Source organism: Triplophysa rosa, linkage group LG20 (genome assembly GCF_024868665.1).
Source record: "Triplophysa rosa linkage group LG20, Trosa_1v2, whole genome shotgun sequence".
Classification (NCBI taxonomy): Eukaryota; Metazoa; Chordata; class Actinopteri; order Cypriniformes; family Nemacheilidae; genus Triplophysa; species Triplophysa rosa.
The window spans coordinates 18,769,050-18,785,077 of NC_079909.1; the positions used below are offsets into that span (position 1 = coordinate 18,769,050).

At 38.7% G+C, this 16,028-nt stretch overlaps 3 protein-coding genes across 4 annotated transcripts; 2 read left to right on the top strand and 1 right to left on the bottom strand.

Moving 5' to 3' along the window:
* The first annotated feature begins 159 nt into the window (after positions 1-159).
* ap5b1 (adaptor related protein complex 5 subunit beta 1) lies at positions 160-3,587 on the top strand. 2 transcript variants are annotated; one of them, XM_057361886.1, is made up of 3 exons: positions 160-274; positions 349-537; positions 944-3,587. In XM_057361886.1, the coding sequence occupies exons 2-3, from the start codon at positions 394-396 to the stop codon at positions 3,584-3,586; spliced, it is 2,787 nt and encodes a 928-aa protein (XP_057217869.1). In that variant the 5' UTR covers positions 160-274; positions 349-393; the 3' UTR covers position 3,587. The 2 variants fall into 2 exon arrangements, with proteins under 2 accessions (XP_057217869.1, XP_057217870.1); XM_057361887.1 differs by having other exon boundaries at positions 166-274; positions 373-537.
* A 556-nt stretch (positions 3,588-4,143) lies between these two features.
* Positions 4,144-5,712, bottom strand: lg20h1orf50 (linkage group 20 C1orf50 homolog). The gene is made up of 5 exons (XM_057361889.1): positions 5,573-5,712; positions 5,097-5,212; positions 4,811-4,897; positions 4,483-4,614; positions 4,144-4,345 (listed from the first exon to the last, which is right to left on the bottom strand). Exons 1-5 carry the CDS (start codon positions 5,619-5,621, stop codon positions 4,160-4,162), a joined length of 570 nt encoding a protein of 189 aa, XP_057217872.1. The 5' UTR covers positions 5,622-5,712; the 3' UTR covers positions 4,144-4,159.
* A 1,055-nt stretch (positions 5,713-6,767) lies between these two features.
* Positions 6,768-15,121, top strand: p3h1 (prolyl 3-hydroxylase 1). The gene is made up of 15 exons (XM_057362088.1): positions 6,768-7,270; positions 9,448-9,600; positions 9,924-10,107; positions 10,215-10,346; positions 10,453-10,592; positions 10,955-11,044; positions 11,136-11,188; positions 11,268-11,389; positions 11,513-11,667; positions 11,785-11,880; positions 11,959-12,109; positions 12,781-12,874; positions 12,955-13,030; positions 13,267-13,407; positions 14,390-15,121. Exons 1-15 carry the CDS (start codon positions 6,815-6,817, stop codon positions 14,888-14,890), a joined length of 2,544 nt encoding a protein of 847 aa, XP_057218071.1. The 5' UTR covers positions 6,768-6,814; the 3' UTR covers positions 14,891-15,121.
* Positions 15,122-16,028: the final 907 nt, after the last annotated feature.

A 16,028-nucleotide genomic window follows, 5' to 3' on the forward strand; every position in this document is an offset into this window, starting at 1 on the left:
GTAAAATGTACTAAAATAGAAAGCTAATCTATATGATAAAACCTTATACTATACAAAACTGTAACATATGCCACTTCAGGCCATCATATGAAGTGATGTGCTAAAATTAAACATGACCAAATATTTGTAAAACATTTATTTTGAAGAGTAGAAATTCGCTCACTACCTGATTTATCATACGACAGTCTGAGAACACATGATTTTCGAATACGACAATAGATCGAAGATTTATAGTAATTTATAACATTGATGTTGTTAAAACTTCATTTAAAAGGTGAGTCTTAAATATAGGAATACTTCGTTTTGACGTATTGTGAAATCAATAAACAGCGTTCTTGCAATTGACAGGAGCTCTTCTATTGTAAACCGCAGTCACAGTTGATCTCCATCATCATGACGTTTGGAGACCTGTGGGATCAGAGAATATCTGCATTTCTACTGAGCCCTTCTCAGTTTTTGGCTGCCACTACTGCTGAAAGTTTCCTGGCTGAGCTGTTACGAGAACTGAGAAATGATACAGCAAATGATCAACTTAAGGTAATGAAATAAACACAACAGACACAAATTATGATTATAATACATTTCTATATTACATAAATTAACATTGCAGTTAAGGTGATTCTTACACAAACATGTCAAGTTGACATTTCACACTAAGATTGTTTACACTCTGATATTTTCTTTATGACAGTTGAGCATAATTCTGATACTGTAGTTTTTTACTTCTATAATGTACAGTAAAAAATATTTATTTTATGTAAGAAAAGTATCAAATGTTTCTTTTTTAATTTTTCTTATCGTTTCAACCCAGCTTTACAGAACACGCATGCTATAATTAACAACAGTAATAGCTCTATTACAGTTTTGTTGAAACGGTGCACGTTTTCATTTGCTATTAACTTCATTTGCTATTAACTAATTATGTTGTTGTTCTTTTAACAAGATTCTCCTTGCGTCTGTACTACTGGAGCATCCAACCATCCTATGTCCTTCCGTCTCTGTGGGGGAGGAAACTGCCCTGGAACTAATGTCAGTTTTCACCCACACAGCGCAAAAATCCATCAACCTCAAGTGCAATGTAATGCTGGCCATCACTAACATCATAATATGCACATCTTGCCTGGCCAGCCGCACAAAGATGGCTGAGGATTGGTTAGACCTTCTACTACAAACAATTCACGATACAAACGACTACAGATGTGGGCTAAGCCAGCAGCCTATTAGAACCACCGCATGTGATTGCCTACGTGAAATGGAGACGTGCAATCCTGGTCTTCTCTCTCAAAAATTAGAGGTCCTGTATCTTCTGAAACATCAAGAAACAACAGTTCTCCATCAATCCTACTGCATGCTGTATACATTAGGGCTGAAGAATGCCACACGGATCTTGACGAACCAGAATGATGTCACCGATTTAGAGTTTAAGAGTGTTTTAGCAGGAAACGAAGGATTTGCGTGGAAAAATAATCCGACACCCTTAACCCTGTTGCCAATAAACATGATGGTGCAGGTGCCCACCCTACCACCAGGACTGGATTGTAAAGAACTCAAATCCATAATGTCCTCGCTTTTAGAGGAGTCTTACCTTCTAACACCCATTTCCCAGTCCGCCCTGCTCAGGGATCTCGTGGAAATCGTAGCCATGGTGCCAGGACTTTCTCCAGCGCTATTCAAATCTCAGCTTCTACGGCTTTTTGGTACTGCAGAGGTCGAGCTCATGCACGCTACGCTGTTCATGAAAGACACGTTCACCGACAGCCTGTTCACCGCCGAGGATGAGAACTTTCTGCTCAAGCGTCTGGTGGGCATGGCCCAACACCCGCTCCTTCGAATTCCCGAGAAACTCTTTTATATGGACTGCATCCTTCACTTTCCAGAGAACAGACCCATATCCAGCACCTCAGAGGAGAGTTTACCCGTGCTGGTTACGCCCCGTCTGGCCGCATCTCTTCTTCCGACCGTTTTCAACGACAGCGCTACCATGCTTTGCAGACTAAACCTGCTCTGTCTGGTGCACTTGGAAGCCGACGAAGGAGATGCGGACAAAGGAATTAGTTACTTGTTCGGTCACATAATGGCACTTCTGAAAATCGTAGACAACGATGGAAGCCGAGAAGTAGTGGTGACCTCATTTAGGGCGTTGTTTATTTTTCTCGCGCATTTCAACGGAATGGAGGAACTCGCCGAGAAGCTAATAAACAAACTGTGCGACCTGTATTCCAGACATTGTCGTCTGGCTCCACACCTGATCGGTCTCGCTGACCAAATCCAGGTACGTCTGGATGACCCCGTCTGGTCCTTCAAGCTGCTGAGCGGCCTTCAGAAACGCATCATGGAAATGCCTCCGTTGCAGCTGACGATTCATAATTTGAGCTGGCACCTAAAAGTGTTGAAAAGAGTAGCGAAAGAAGGACAGATTACACAGAGGAACACCGTCTATCTACTTCTCAATGTTCTCATCAATTCCAACTTGTGCGAAAGAGGAAACTGGCAAGTGGGAAATGCGGTTCTCGCCATTTGTCGCAACCTGCTGGAGCACCCTTCCATCGATCGAGTGTTTATCGAGCTAGCTGACCTTTTGCAATACATGTCTGCTCACTACGACGACACGGACATTAAGGATCACGCTCGCTTCTACTACACGTTGCTCACCAACCTTTCGTGGGAAAAGCTGACGGGGGTTCTCGCCAAAGGGCCCGACGGAGGACGTGCTAAGGAGCGGTCGCATTCTGCCATCATGGCTGAGAGTGAAGGACTTGCCAACAACCTGACGCTACACAAAACTGAACGTCACGTTCTGCAACTCATCAAAGTGCAGGAAGAAACCTCAAAGAGCACTATGACAAGTTCAGTGTCATTGGGTGAAAATGACGAGGAGAGAAATTGTTTGGAGGTTTATCAGGAACAGTTTCAAAAGCCTGGCTTTGGTTCTGAGGTCACATTGAGGTACAATCTCACTCATGCAGAAGAGACCGACGCTTTATTCGATAAAATATTTACTATCTGTCTGCACTTTGAGCTGCAAGACTCGAACTATGGAAAGATAAGTGATATACATGTCCCGTGTGTGTTTAGAGACAGAAAGCCTCCAGAGGTCAGCGTCATTCTCAAACCCCATCAACCGTACCCAACAACTCTGTGCGTCAGTGCCATATTTACCACACAAGACAGCCGTTCCTGGCACACGCAGCTGCCCGATGTAAGCGTTTCATTCCCAGAGATATTTCTTCCTGTACCTGTGCCGCCTAACACGTCATGCGAACGCAAAGTAGAAGTGTTTGACCGCATGTGGGAGTCCATAGCCTCCGGGAATCCTGACAGGTCTGACATCAGTCTGTTCTGCTTCGAGAACGGAGATGAGAGTCTATGGGATTTGATCAAGACCCATTTTGGAAGTTACCTGATCGAGGAAAAGCAAAGCGAGAGATCCTGGAAAGTCTTGTTTTTCCTTCCACCAATGTTTCATGTTCTGCTGATGATCAGACGGGCGGAGGACGCAGTTCAGGTCAGCATCGCAACAGACAACTGGGAGCTTTTACCCTTTGTGAACTCCCACCTACAAAACATTACTGATGCACAACGGTAACGGATGATAAATTCACCTTTGGAAGCCTTCATTTACATGCTTTTATTGCATTTTTTTATTGTTTCTTGATTTTGATTAAAAAAGTGTGTTTCTTGTTTATAGGTATATAACATCATTGTATATAAACATAAATAATATTTGACTAAAAGTCCAATAAAGTGTTTTTGAGCACATACATTTTTTATTTCATGTGATGTGCATGCACTCATTTTCTGCTGCTCACAAAATCAACACAAGGTATTTCAACAATTATTTCGTGAAAACCAAGGATCAAAATAATATTTCTTTTTAAATTTAAGAAAGCAATATACACAACAACAAGAATGAAATTTCAAGTTGATTGACGTACGTTTAAGAACACATTAATTATGTGAATCATTGATTTAAAAACATCCTGGTAATATCATGTCTTCCACACAGTGTGGTCCAGCAAAACATTCAACCAATGACTGAAGGTCAAATGCACTTTCTGAAACCGTAAAGCAGTTCATTTTTTTGCCGTATTCATTAAACCGTATCCTAGAAGAGCAGGTGCCCTCCATGACCACATAAAACAGAGTGAGTTGTGTCCTCTCACTTTGAAAGACCCTCAAAGTTGGGCTCTGTGGCAGCTGGAAGTGCAGTTTGACTGTTCAACAGTTTGTCCATGATGCCAATTTCAGCATCCCTTTTTGCAACCTCCTCCTGTGGTGTCCAAGACATGTCATATTGAAGTTTGTAAGCACTAAGAAACTTGTGCGGGCAACTGGAACCCCACTCCTGCAAAACATTGAAATAAATGTCTTACATTTTTAACATACAGAAACTTCACCATTTACTGTGCAATTGTTTCATATTCTGCTAAATCCAACTTAAAGACGTTCTCAGACATTCTCTCAACATGTCAATGAACTCACCTTTGGAGACAGAATTGAGAAGTAGCGCTGTCCAGATTCACGCATGTAAAGATAGTACATGTTTCCTGGTTTCTTCACAACATTGCAGGCTGCATGGTGAAGCTCAGCATCTTTCTTGGCATCTTCCAACACCTCAAGCGTTTTAAAGAAATTATCTTTTATATCTCTTTTTGATATGTTTTATTGGTTTAAAGGTTTCTAACAACTGGATTTATTTGATTTTTTTATAATACATCTTTGTTACAAATATATCATCAGCGCTGCTGCCAATAGAAGGCCAGGAAATCATTGTAAAATAAAATTGATCTGATTTTTGATAACCATTAACCTTTCTTGCTTGTTCCTGAAGGTATCTTATCTGGTCAGCAATGACTGTGAGTTTGTTGCAAGCATTTGCTCTGATAAACTCATCACCCTGAAAAGAACAGAAGACTACAATGAATATTTCTGAATCATTTAAACCCATTAAAACCCAAACAAATTGTGCCATGTGATGATCATTTTAAAACGAGTTAAATAAACAGTAAAAACTAATCATTTTTTAACAAAAAAAAGTTCAAGGAGCAGTTTCACTTCTCGGACACAAGATCAATACAGGGTTAAATATCACTTACCTTCTGTACTTGTTGTGCAAGAGTAACCAGATCCATGGGATCCCCCACCCGGTTAGTTTGATAGGGACTAACCAGCACTACTCCACTCGGGTTACTGCTGGTCTCCACCAATGTAACTATAATATAGTAGCATATTAATATTGAACTCAGATCAGTTTATTAATGCACATTTCTGTAAAGATGAGTGAACAATCATGACTCCCAAAAATGTAATATACACAGCTTATCCATATGCACATTAATGTATATCACCTACTCACCACTGCAATATATCTATCCACAACAATGCATATGTTTTATAAGAACAATGCAAATTCCAATTACACACGAGACAGAGGTGGTGAACTTAGGTAACCGTTTACTATGTCGCAGGTTGGATAAGCAAGCATTCATACAGAAAGTTAATTATTTTTGGTGGTAAAGAGTAAAGATCCAAGTCGTTTATTAAGGATAGAACGAATAATCTTTTGTCTCACCTGTTGTAGTTTTGTTGGTCTGGTGTGGTAAACTGACAGTTTCATCCATTTTCTAATTCAATATCTCTAAAACTTTGTAAACTGTTGGAAACTACCCCGAGCAGCTTCACCGGTGTCTTACAAAATTGAGCAAACATGAAGGGGGCGTTGCTGGGTCCTACTGTGTTTTCCTCTTCAAGCGGTAGTCCTAATAGATGCCTGTACAAAAATGGCCCTTATTTTGTCATAATAATTTTATAGAAATATTTCGTAGGGCAAAAAACTGTCGCATGTATACAATATTTTTTCTTGAATTATATTTTACATTTTGGAAGATAAAGTGATTTTAGAAGGCAAACCAATCGAAAATTAAAAGGAAAACCAATCGTGCATGTATAGAGATCGCATACCTTTAAACCGTTAAGTCACGTGTCTAGACTGTAGCAACGTGACTTTTATGTAGTTGTGAAAGAACAGTAGTTGAACTTATAAAACCATAAAGCGCACATTTTTGCCATAAAATCATCTACATTTAAACCCATTGCTGTAATTTCAGGACAGTCTACACAGAGAGTCTACAGTGGCCAAATTTAAAACGCTATTCTGTTTCTACTTTTAGTCATACATATATAATATACATTTCGTTATTTGTATTCACTCCCAAATATCCCAAAATCTGACCTACTAATATAAAATAGTCTATTTTAACTATAATTTTCATTTGTGAAAATGTAAAGCCTTTGTAAACCATCAAGAGAAAAACATGCAGTGGCTACTCGCACGCGCAAAATGTTATTCTTTCTAATGATTTATTAACAGCCTTTAATGATAAAAGATTATTTATTTTTAGAAGTCTGAAAGTGAACTTTTAAGTACAGTATTTATATTCGTTTAAGAATTGTTCACCTAAAACTACAAATCATTTATTTATTTAAATATCTTTTTGGGGTGAAAACTATTGATATTGACTTCACAAAATGTCTATAGAGTAACCCAGTAAAGTATTATTCTTAAGAGGAAAAAACATTTTATTTTTACTATGTCAGCCTCGTGTTTTTGTTGGAGCTGTGACTTTGATGTTCTGCAGAGTTAATATTTTGAACCTTGTTGAGACCAAAATGTATGCATCCGTTGTTGCTTCCCAAATTCACAGTTTCCCAAAGTTTCAGACCCCAAAATCCCGAAGCTCCACCCTCTCTGCAGACTTCAGCTGAGCGTCCGACACCAAACCGAGCTCTACCTCACAGGCCCGGGGTCGCCAAGATGTGGAGCGCACGGTCCCTGATCATTATCCTGTCCGTTTTACATTTCACCTTCAGTGAAACCCAAATCAGCGCAATACTTGAGCCACACGATCTGCTTTTTGACAATGCAGTGGAGGCGTATTATAAACAGGACTGGCTGGCTGTGATTCTGAATATGGAGAAAGCTTTGCGGAATAAAGGAACGGTGCGTAAAGTCCAGACGCAGTGCCGCTTATCCTGCGCGGATCGGGACGCTTTCGGGGATCCTTTTCCAGGTCTCGGTGTCCCGATCCCTGGAGCCGGTCCCGTGGAGGATTTAGCGTTTTTCCAGAGGATTCTCAAACGGGCCGAATGTGTGAATGCATGTGAAAGCGAGAAACTGGGACCACCGACACTTCATAAAGTTAGCGAGACTGTAGAGCTGGAGTTTAAGAAGCGGACGCCTTATAACTACCTGCAAGTGGCTTATTTTAAGGTAAACGAGTGTACTGAAATGACAAAAAGTGTATTATGATAAAGAAAGATCACTGCGTCTTGTTGGAAGCGTCACTTTGCATCATTTCGAAAAACTAACGATACGTTTCGTGTCTGTTACATTATTGCATTGCATGCACGCGCATAAAGTTTCACCATATCAAGTTATATCCCGTGCAAATGTTTTATAATGAATGATGATATCACTGAATGGTTAAATGTATGAGAAGCGCTTCTGGGCTTCCCCAACCCCCCCCAAACTCACTTCGCTGTGCCACGTCTTTAGGTGGAGCCTTGCGAACTTCTCGCGTGCTTCCAGAACTCCCACTAGGCGCACTAAAACACCAAAAGGAGGGATGCAAAACGGAGAGACACTTTTTTAGTGGATTCCTATGAAACAGGCTTTTCATTTATGAGTTTAGAGCATGCATGCTAATACTAGAATACAATCCCCTTCTTTGGTTTTATACTAACATATTACTGCTCCTGTTGCTCAATTGGTAGAGCAGTCTGATAGTATAAGGTCATGGGTTCGATACCCAGTGAACATACATAGGCTACTGATACTTTTATACTGTAAATATATACTGTAAGTCATGCTTGTCAAATGCCTAGATGTAGCACCATAGACAAATTTAACAAACCCCTGTGAAAAGTAAACACACATCACCGTGGGGACTTGCCAATAAATTCTATTGTTTTTATACTGAACAAATAGTATCCTCTATGCCCCAACCCTACATTTTCAAATAAGCACCATTTATATGCTTATTATTCCATTTCCCTTCAGGTGTTCTCAGGTGTAACCAGTGGTGTAAAGTATTGGAGTAAATGCAATTACTTAAGTATCTTTTTGGCTACTTTGTAGATGTACTGAGTATTAAAGATATTAGCAACTTTTATTCTCTACTTGACTACATTTTTGAACAAGTATATGTGACCCTGGACAACAAAACCAGTCTTATGGGTCAATTTTTCGAAATTGCGATTTTTACATAATCTGAAAGCTGAATAAATAAACTTTCTGTAGATATATGAGTTGTTAGAATAGGACAATATCTGGCTGAGATACAACCGTTTAAAACTCTGGAATCTGAGAGCGCAAAAAAATCAAAATATTGAGAAAATCGCCTTTGAAGTTGTTAATCAGGGGCACTGTGGCAGACCATCCACTCACAAAAATACAGTTTTTATATATTTAAGGCAGGAAATTTACAAAATATCTTCATGGAACATGATCTTTACTTAATATCCTAATGATTTTTGGCATAAAAGAAAAATCGATTATTTTGACCCACACAATGTATTTTTGTCTTTTACTAAAAATGTTCCCGTGCTACTTAAGACTGGTTTTGTGATCCAGGGTCACATATGTACTCTTTACTCCACTACATTTGTAATGACTAATGCAATTACACATTACATTTTGCATGGCACCTATCGTTTTTTGCAGCTGTTTATTTTTGCTACAGAATAATTAATATTGCCATTTACAGGGCATTGAAGGTACTATATATTGTGGATTTTGCCCTAATTTACCAAAACTGGTCAACATGGCTTCTTGATGTGAATACGAGTGCAGTATCAGGTGTCAATCGCTGGCGGTTTATATGTGAACTGAGGACATGACTGCAGCTGGCGATGAGGCGAAAACCAGCATGTCCAGTGCAAAAAGGCTTTGACTTTTTAATTTTACTTAACATTATTTTATTTATCCGTTATATTGAAGAGACATTTGAAGGAGTTTGGTTTACTTATGAGCACTTGAGCTTAAATGAGACTTGGGTGTTTGTAATAGACGTACAGTAGGTTATGGTGTCGACCATGATTTTTTGCAATTTTGAGGTGTTCAGTCTTATTATGATTCAAGAAAATAAATGCGATTGCTCTCCTCACGAATCAACTGTTTCTAGTTTTTCACTGAAATGTCTCTTAAGTGTTCTTTGAGCCTACATTCAGTACGAGTAAAATACTCAAGTACTGTTCAAATCAGATACTGGGATTGGTGACTTGTCACTTGTAACGGAGTAATTTTCGCTGCAAGGTATCTGTACTTTTACTTAAGTATGGTTTTCAGGTACTCTTTACACCTCTGGGTGTAACTCACACGCCTGACACTTAATGTTTACCAGCAAACGTATAAATTAAATGAATGTTTTCATCGCTGTATATTTGCAGATAAACAAGCTTGACAAGGCCGTGGCAGCGGCAAATACATTTTTTATTGCAAACCCCGACCATGTGGAGATGAAACAGAACTTGGAGTACTACAGTCTGATGGCTGGGGTGCAGCATGCGGATTTCAAGGATTTAGAGGAGAAACCACACATGGTAAGAATCCGAATATTAATCCGGGTGGATGGATAGATGCATACTGTATGACACAGTGTTATACAATATAGGCCACATTATAGTAAATATAAAAGTACCTGCAATGCATACTGTACCATTATAAATACAAAATTCACAACGGAATGTATTGCGTGGATTTCAAATACCCTGTATGGTCTTCTCTCTGCTAGGTTTTTAAATATATATTATTTTTAGGTACTTAGGTATATATGAGGCATTTTTCCCCATGTAAACAAACATTTACAGTGTAAACCAAGTGAAATATGTTCATAATCTTGAGCTGTACTTGACTCTTATTTCAGACTGAATTTATAGAAGGCAAGATGCAGTACAGTATGGAGAAGTTCGCACCAGCCATTGAGCACTTTGAGGCGGCCGTTGAAGAATATTTCACTGCTTATGAGGAGTGCAGGGTTCTCTGTGAGGGAGCGTTCAGCTACGACAATTACATGGAGTATAACGCCGACCTCTTTCAGGCAATGACAGGTAGGTGCATTTCTCTTCGATCGCACCTAAGAAAGTTATGTATTTTCATTGCTTCATGCCACACTTATATTATTGCATTCATGTGTTTTTATGTGCTTTGATTCCAGATCATTATCTTCATGCTTTGAACTGTAAACAGAACTGCGCTGTAGATTTGGCTTCAAACGTTGGAAGAGAGAAACCTTTCGAAGATTTTCTCCCATCGCACTTTAACTACCTTCAGTTCTCCTACTATAACAGTACGACACATTCTGCGCCCGACCCATATATCAGTTTGGGAGACATTCCCCAACATTTCTCAAATGGGAGACATTTAAATTCGCTCTCTGTTTGTTTCTGTCCCAGGTGAAAAATATGAACAAGCCATTGAATGTGCCAAAACGTACCTGCTGTTTCACCCTGAGGATGAGGTGATGGTGCAGAACTTGGCGTACTATTCTGCTGTGCTGGGAGAAGATAAAGCCGCAAACATCTCAGCCAGAGAGGTACACACCACACACTGTCCTGATGCATGAGCGTGCTTGTCTTTCACAGCCAAACGGACACTAAACACAGTTTACGAGTCATTTCAACAATTCTAACCAGACGATTAGATGAAGAAAGTTAAGACCCAAACAACAATAAAATGCATCTTATACATCGTAGACCGTGTCACCTTAGAATGCTCACCAACATCTGACGGTGTATACAAACTGTAATGTAAAAGATTGAAAGGGATTCACCCCAAATAAGAAAAATGTGACATTTTTTCATCCTCACGTCATTCGAAACAAGTTTTAGATGGTCAGAAACGTCACAATATCAGTTTAACATAGAAATTCATCATGAGTGTTTCTTCTCGTTTCAGATTGTAAAGCAGTACATTAATAGGTCTGTGTTGGAAAAAGAGCTTCTTTATTTCGGCTATGAAATATTTGGTAAACCCTTTGTTGATCCGGTAAGTATCTCAATGTGTGTCCCAGCATTTAACATACGTATTTGTTTTTATTCACAAGTGATAATCTCATCTTTATCTCATTCTGTCTCAGGACACGTGGACTCCAGAAAACATCATGCCTAAGAAACTTAAAGACAAACAAAAGTAAAATACACGTTTCTTTCAGACAGTACGATTTCCCACGGTGAAACCCTCGTCTGACTCGTCGTTGTGTCTCTTGCAGGGCAGATAAAGAAACCGCCGCGAGGATTACAGAAGAGATCGGAAATCTGATGAAAGAGATCGAGACGCTTGTGGAGGAGAAGAGTAAAGAATCATTCGACATCGGCAGGACGGTGAAAGACGGTAGACAAAAAAAAAAAACACGAGACGCAATAAAATTATCAATGTATATGGAAGGAAGAATTTCTTTTCAGTTTCATGTGCCTGTCCTAATTCAACAATAAATTCCCGTCTGGTTTCATTCAGAAATCAAATCAGCACCTACATCAGCTAGCAACAGTCTCCCGTTTGATGACATCACAATATCCATGACATCCGCAGCCCTGAACGGTTCACAGCGAGTCGTTCTGGATGGTGTGACCACGTACGATGAGTGTCAGGAGCTTCACAGCCTCTCCAAAGTGTGTTTTAAAACCTCTTCAACCCTCTCCTTTCGTCGAAAGAGAACGTTTCTTTAGTAAATCTGTTAAAGCGGTCATATTTCCTAGTGTTTTAGTTCAAAATATTACATCTTACAGGCGGCAGCTCTTCAAGGGGATGAATATAAAGCGAAACCTTCGCCTCTTTCTCAGAATGAAATGTTCCAGGAACTCCCAGTTCTTAAAGCTCTGCAGGTACGATCACGTTCATTTACTTTTAAATGATTTACAACTGTACTGTACAAATTAAAATGATGAGTTTTTGTCTTATAGTTTGGACGGGAGGGTGTGGTTCCTCTGAAGAGTGCTCAGGGTTTCTTTAACCTCACTGAGAAGATCCGGAAGGTTCTGGAGTCTCACTTCGGTCTGCAATCGCCTCTTTATTTCTCCAGTTCAAATCTGGTGTGCCGGTCCGTCGTTGTAGGTACAAATATACCGAAATTCGACTTGCATGATACTCTTGATTTAAAGGTGCAATGTGGAGATTTTAGTCTAGTGGTGAGGTTGCGAATTGCAAGCGACGGCTCACTCCACCCCTCCCTTTCAAAGCACTACGGTGGCTAACACAGGAAAAGATTTCACGGTTTTAGCTTCTTTGCCGAAGGACATAACGTATTTATGAAACGCGTTCTGTAGAGCAGTTTGTCCCTTTAGGGCTACTGTAGAAACAACATGGCGAATTCCATGTAAGGGGACCCGCGGTGTATGTAGATAGAAATAACTCATTCTAAGGTAATAAAAACAAAGTAACGCTTCATTATGTGAGGTCTTCATACACCTCTGAACACATAGTTATGTGTATTATATTGCATTTCTGTCGATAGATCCTGCTAAATATTACACACAGCACATTAAACAACACTTTTTGTACTGTCATGAAAATTCCTATTTACATTTAGAATATTGTTTTTATGAAAAGCAGACATTGTTTTAGCTTCTTAAGGCCCAATTCACATTTCGCGTCTAAAAATGCGAGCCACGCCGCTTTCTCTCTTCAAATGACCCGCGGTGCCTATTTGCGCGGGAAAAGATGCGAAATGTGAATCGGGCCTTATGAGTATTTTTTTAATTATTTTCGTCTCTCTTCATGTGCAGGGAAACAAGAAGGCCATGAGAACGGCTGTCTGCTCGTCTCAGAGCTCAACGAGTGCATTAAAGACCCATCAGCATTCTCACATGGTGACTACAGGTACTCTGCCCACAGAACACCTGATGCATTATGGGTATGCAGTTTGTAGTGTTTTTACTAATGTTTAATTTGGCTTTCAGTGCCGTTTTGTACCTGAATCAAGATTTTGAAGGGGGAGATTTCTTCTTCACTGGGCCGGACGCTAAAACTGTCACTGTAAGATTTCTATTTTTGTTCAAACTATATATAACTAACCTAAAGTAGTAACTAACTTGTATCTTAACTGCACTTTTTTGTCTTTTTTAGTATTTATACGGTATCACTTTAGCTTTTTCGACAACTATGTAATACATTTTTCAACACTGTTCTTCTACAGCAAATGTGAATGTGAAATGCATTGTTTTTTGAGATTGGTTAGAAACTGGTCATATTTTCTTTCATCGTGTGTCCAGGCTGTGGTGAAACCTCAGTGTGGAAGAGTCGTGGCGTTTGGAGCCGGACAGGAGAATCTTCATGGAGTGACATCACTAACTAAAGGTCAGAGGTGTGCTGTAGCGATTCGCTTCACTCTGGATCCTCACAGCAGTGAAAAGGCAAGTACACTTTAACAGTTTGTTTCAATGCAGTTTTGTAAGTGATATATTAAAGACCTCATGACATAAAGGTTGAAGTTTTCTTTTAGTAAATGTTTGTCTTTTACCAGACATATGCACATAACATCCCTTACAAAAAAGAAGTTTATTCAAGTGAGCTATTTGTATACTTCCTTTAAACTTAAAATACGTTTATTTTTTTGTACTTTTTCAGAACACAGTTGTGCACTAAACGTTTACTACTGTTACACTTAAAAGTACACTTTTGTAAACTAAAACGTGGGCCAATTTAGTCCTAAGCAGAGGTGGAAATTACTTAAGTATTTTCACTCCCAAGTACATGTTTACATATGTGTACTTTATTGTGAGTGTTTTTTACTTCACTACATTATTAAGCATATCAAATACTTTGTACTCCATTACATTTCATAAATAAATGTTGTTTTTTACCTAATAATACTTGAGTGCAATCTCAAATCTAGTACTTTCTTTTGCTCAAGTATTTTTACTTTTTTTACTTATAAAAGTCTGGAAGTACAATGTACTTAAATTACTGTTTAAAGTAGAAAAAACGTTAAAAATGTATTTATGAAATGTAGTAGAGTACAAGTATGATAGATGATTTAAAATTCAGTGAGGTATAAAAACACTCTCATAAAAATACTATAAATGTTCCACCTCTGGTCCCAAGCAATACTGAAACAGTACACTTACAAGTACTAGTACTTGAGTGTACTTAATAATATATTTTAACTTTGCTCAACATAATTAAGTAAGGGGTATCTGTTTTGGGGTTGAAAATTAAGCCCTTTGTTATGCTATTGATATTAAACTTTTTGTTTCAATACATTAATACAAGAGAGAAAACTCTACTTGTCAAAACGCTTCATGAGGTCTTTAATTCTTGAGGAAAAGGTCTGTTTTGTTATGATCATAAAATGTGTCTACAGTTACTAACCTTAGTATTTTGGGACATCCATAGGAACGTTTACAAGCGGAAGAGCTTCTAAAAACACTTTCCAACCCAGCAACACCTGACATCCAGAAAACAGAAGACAACAATGAGACGAAAACCTCAGAACCAGAAGTAGTAGTGACACCTGCTGAAACATCAGAGCAAGACGATAAGACAAGCAAACCTGCAGAAACCAGCGAAACTACTGGTGAACAGAACACCAAAGCCGCTGAGAAAAAGACTAACAACAAAGCGGACAAAAAAAGTGAAAAACCAAAGGCCAAAGCATCCAAAAAGCCAGCCAAAACAGAAGGCCAGACGAAAGTTAAAGCAGTCAAAACGAAAAGCACAGCAACAAAGAAAAAGAAGTCAAAAACAGCAAACAAAACAAAACCCAAGACGACAGAGGAGAAACCGCCTGCAAAAAAGAAGGCAACTGGGAAAAATACCTCAAATGACCAGAAGACAAAATCAAAGAGCACAGAGCCTCAAAACTCCAAAGCAGAGGAAGACAAAGATGAACTATGAGCTTTATGACATTTTTACAGTGATGGTGAACTGTTTTTATAACGTTTTTAAAGACTATTGAAATGAAAAGCGTAACGCAGGATCATTACCTTGTGGGTGACAATCAAGCCGGGTGTCATATTTTCTCTTTTTTTGTTGTTTGAATTCTCAGGAACAGACCTAATGCAGCTTTTAGACATTTCATGTGTCACTTGGCATTTCCATATCAATTCCCCAATAAAAATGACATGTTACATTAAATCAGTGAACTAAATTATTACAAAGAGTTTTGTTTATGAAGAAAATGTGGGTGGTTCCGAGATGTGTCTGGAGTGGTTGAATGTGGCATCTACATATACATATCTACATCTATCAGCAGTTATAATTGTTTTTCAATTATACCTAAAAACAATCAAACCCATGAGATTACTGTTCTTGAACATGCACTGCTGTAACTCTGCACTAGGTGGCAGCAGAGAGCTGAGAGGCTATTCCATATATCCCAAGTGGACAAATAACAGGACAAGCTGTTTTTTCTTGTAGTGCTACTTTTTTATATAAAATAGGAATTCTAAATGGGCACAAAATGGTGATTTATTTTCTTCTTCGATTTGAAGGGTTTTGTTTGCTCTTTATGCCTGAACCACCCGAAACAATTTTCTGGACAAATGCGCTGCGCACTATATTCAAGGGCTCACGACAGCTAGTATTACTCCTTACTTGAGAGTCACCTCTTCTGTCTAATCGAAAGTCATTTACTGCTGCCAATAGATGTGAAGAAAGCATTCGAGTTCTTATGTTAACTGAACAGAAATAAGCAGGACAACAGAGCGACCACAGCACGTCTGTGTGGGTGCTGTATGCTGTAATGATGCCAGGCAGCTGTTTGGATTTTGTATGTGAAATTAAGACCCCAATTCAATGTTTTATGCACTTATTTTCTTATTTCACTATAAGTGTTCACAATAAGTGTTAATGACAACCCCTAAAAAGTATCTTCTTAAAAACATGAAGTTCATTGTATCAAGTATACTAATATCCATGTACTAGTACACTGTAAAAAAAACTTTACTTCAAAAGCTGCCTTAAATGTTTGAAGTTAAATCAAATTGGCAATTGGAATTTACTATTCAGATGAACTTATTAAACTGACTTTAAA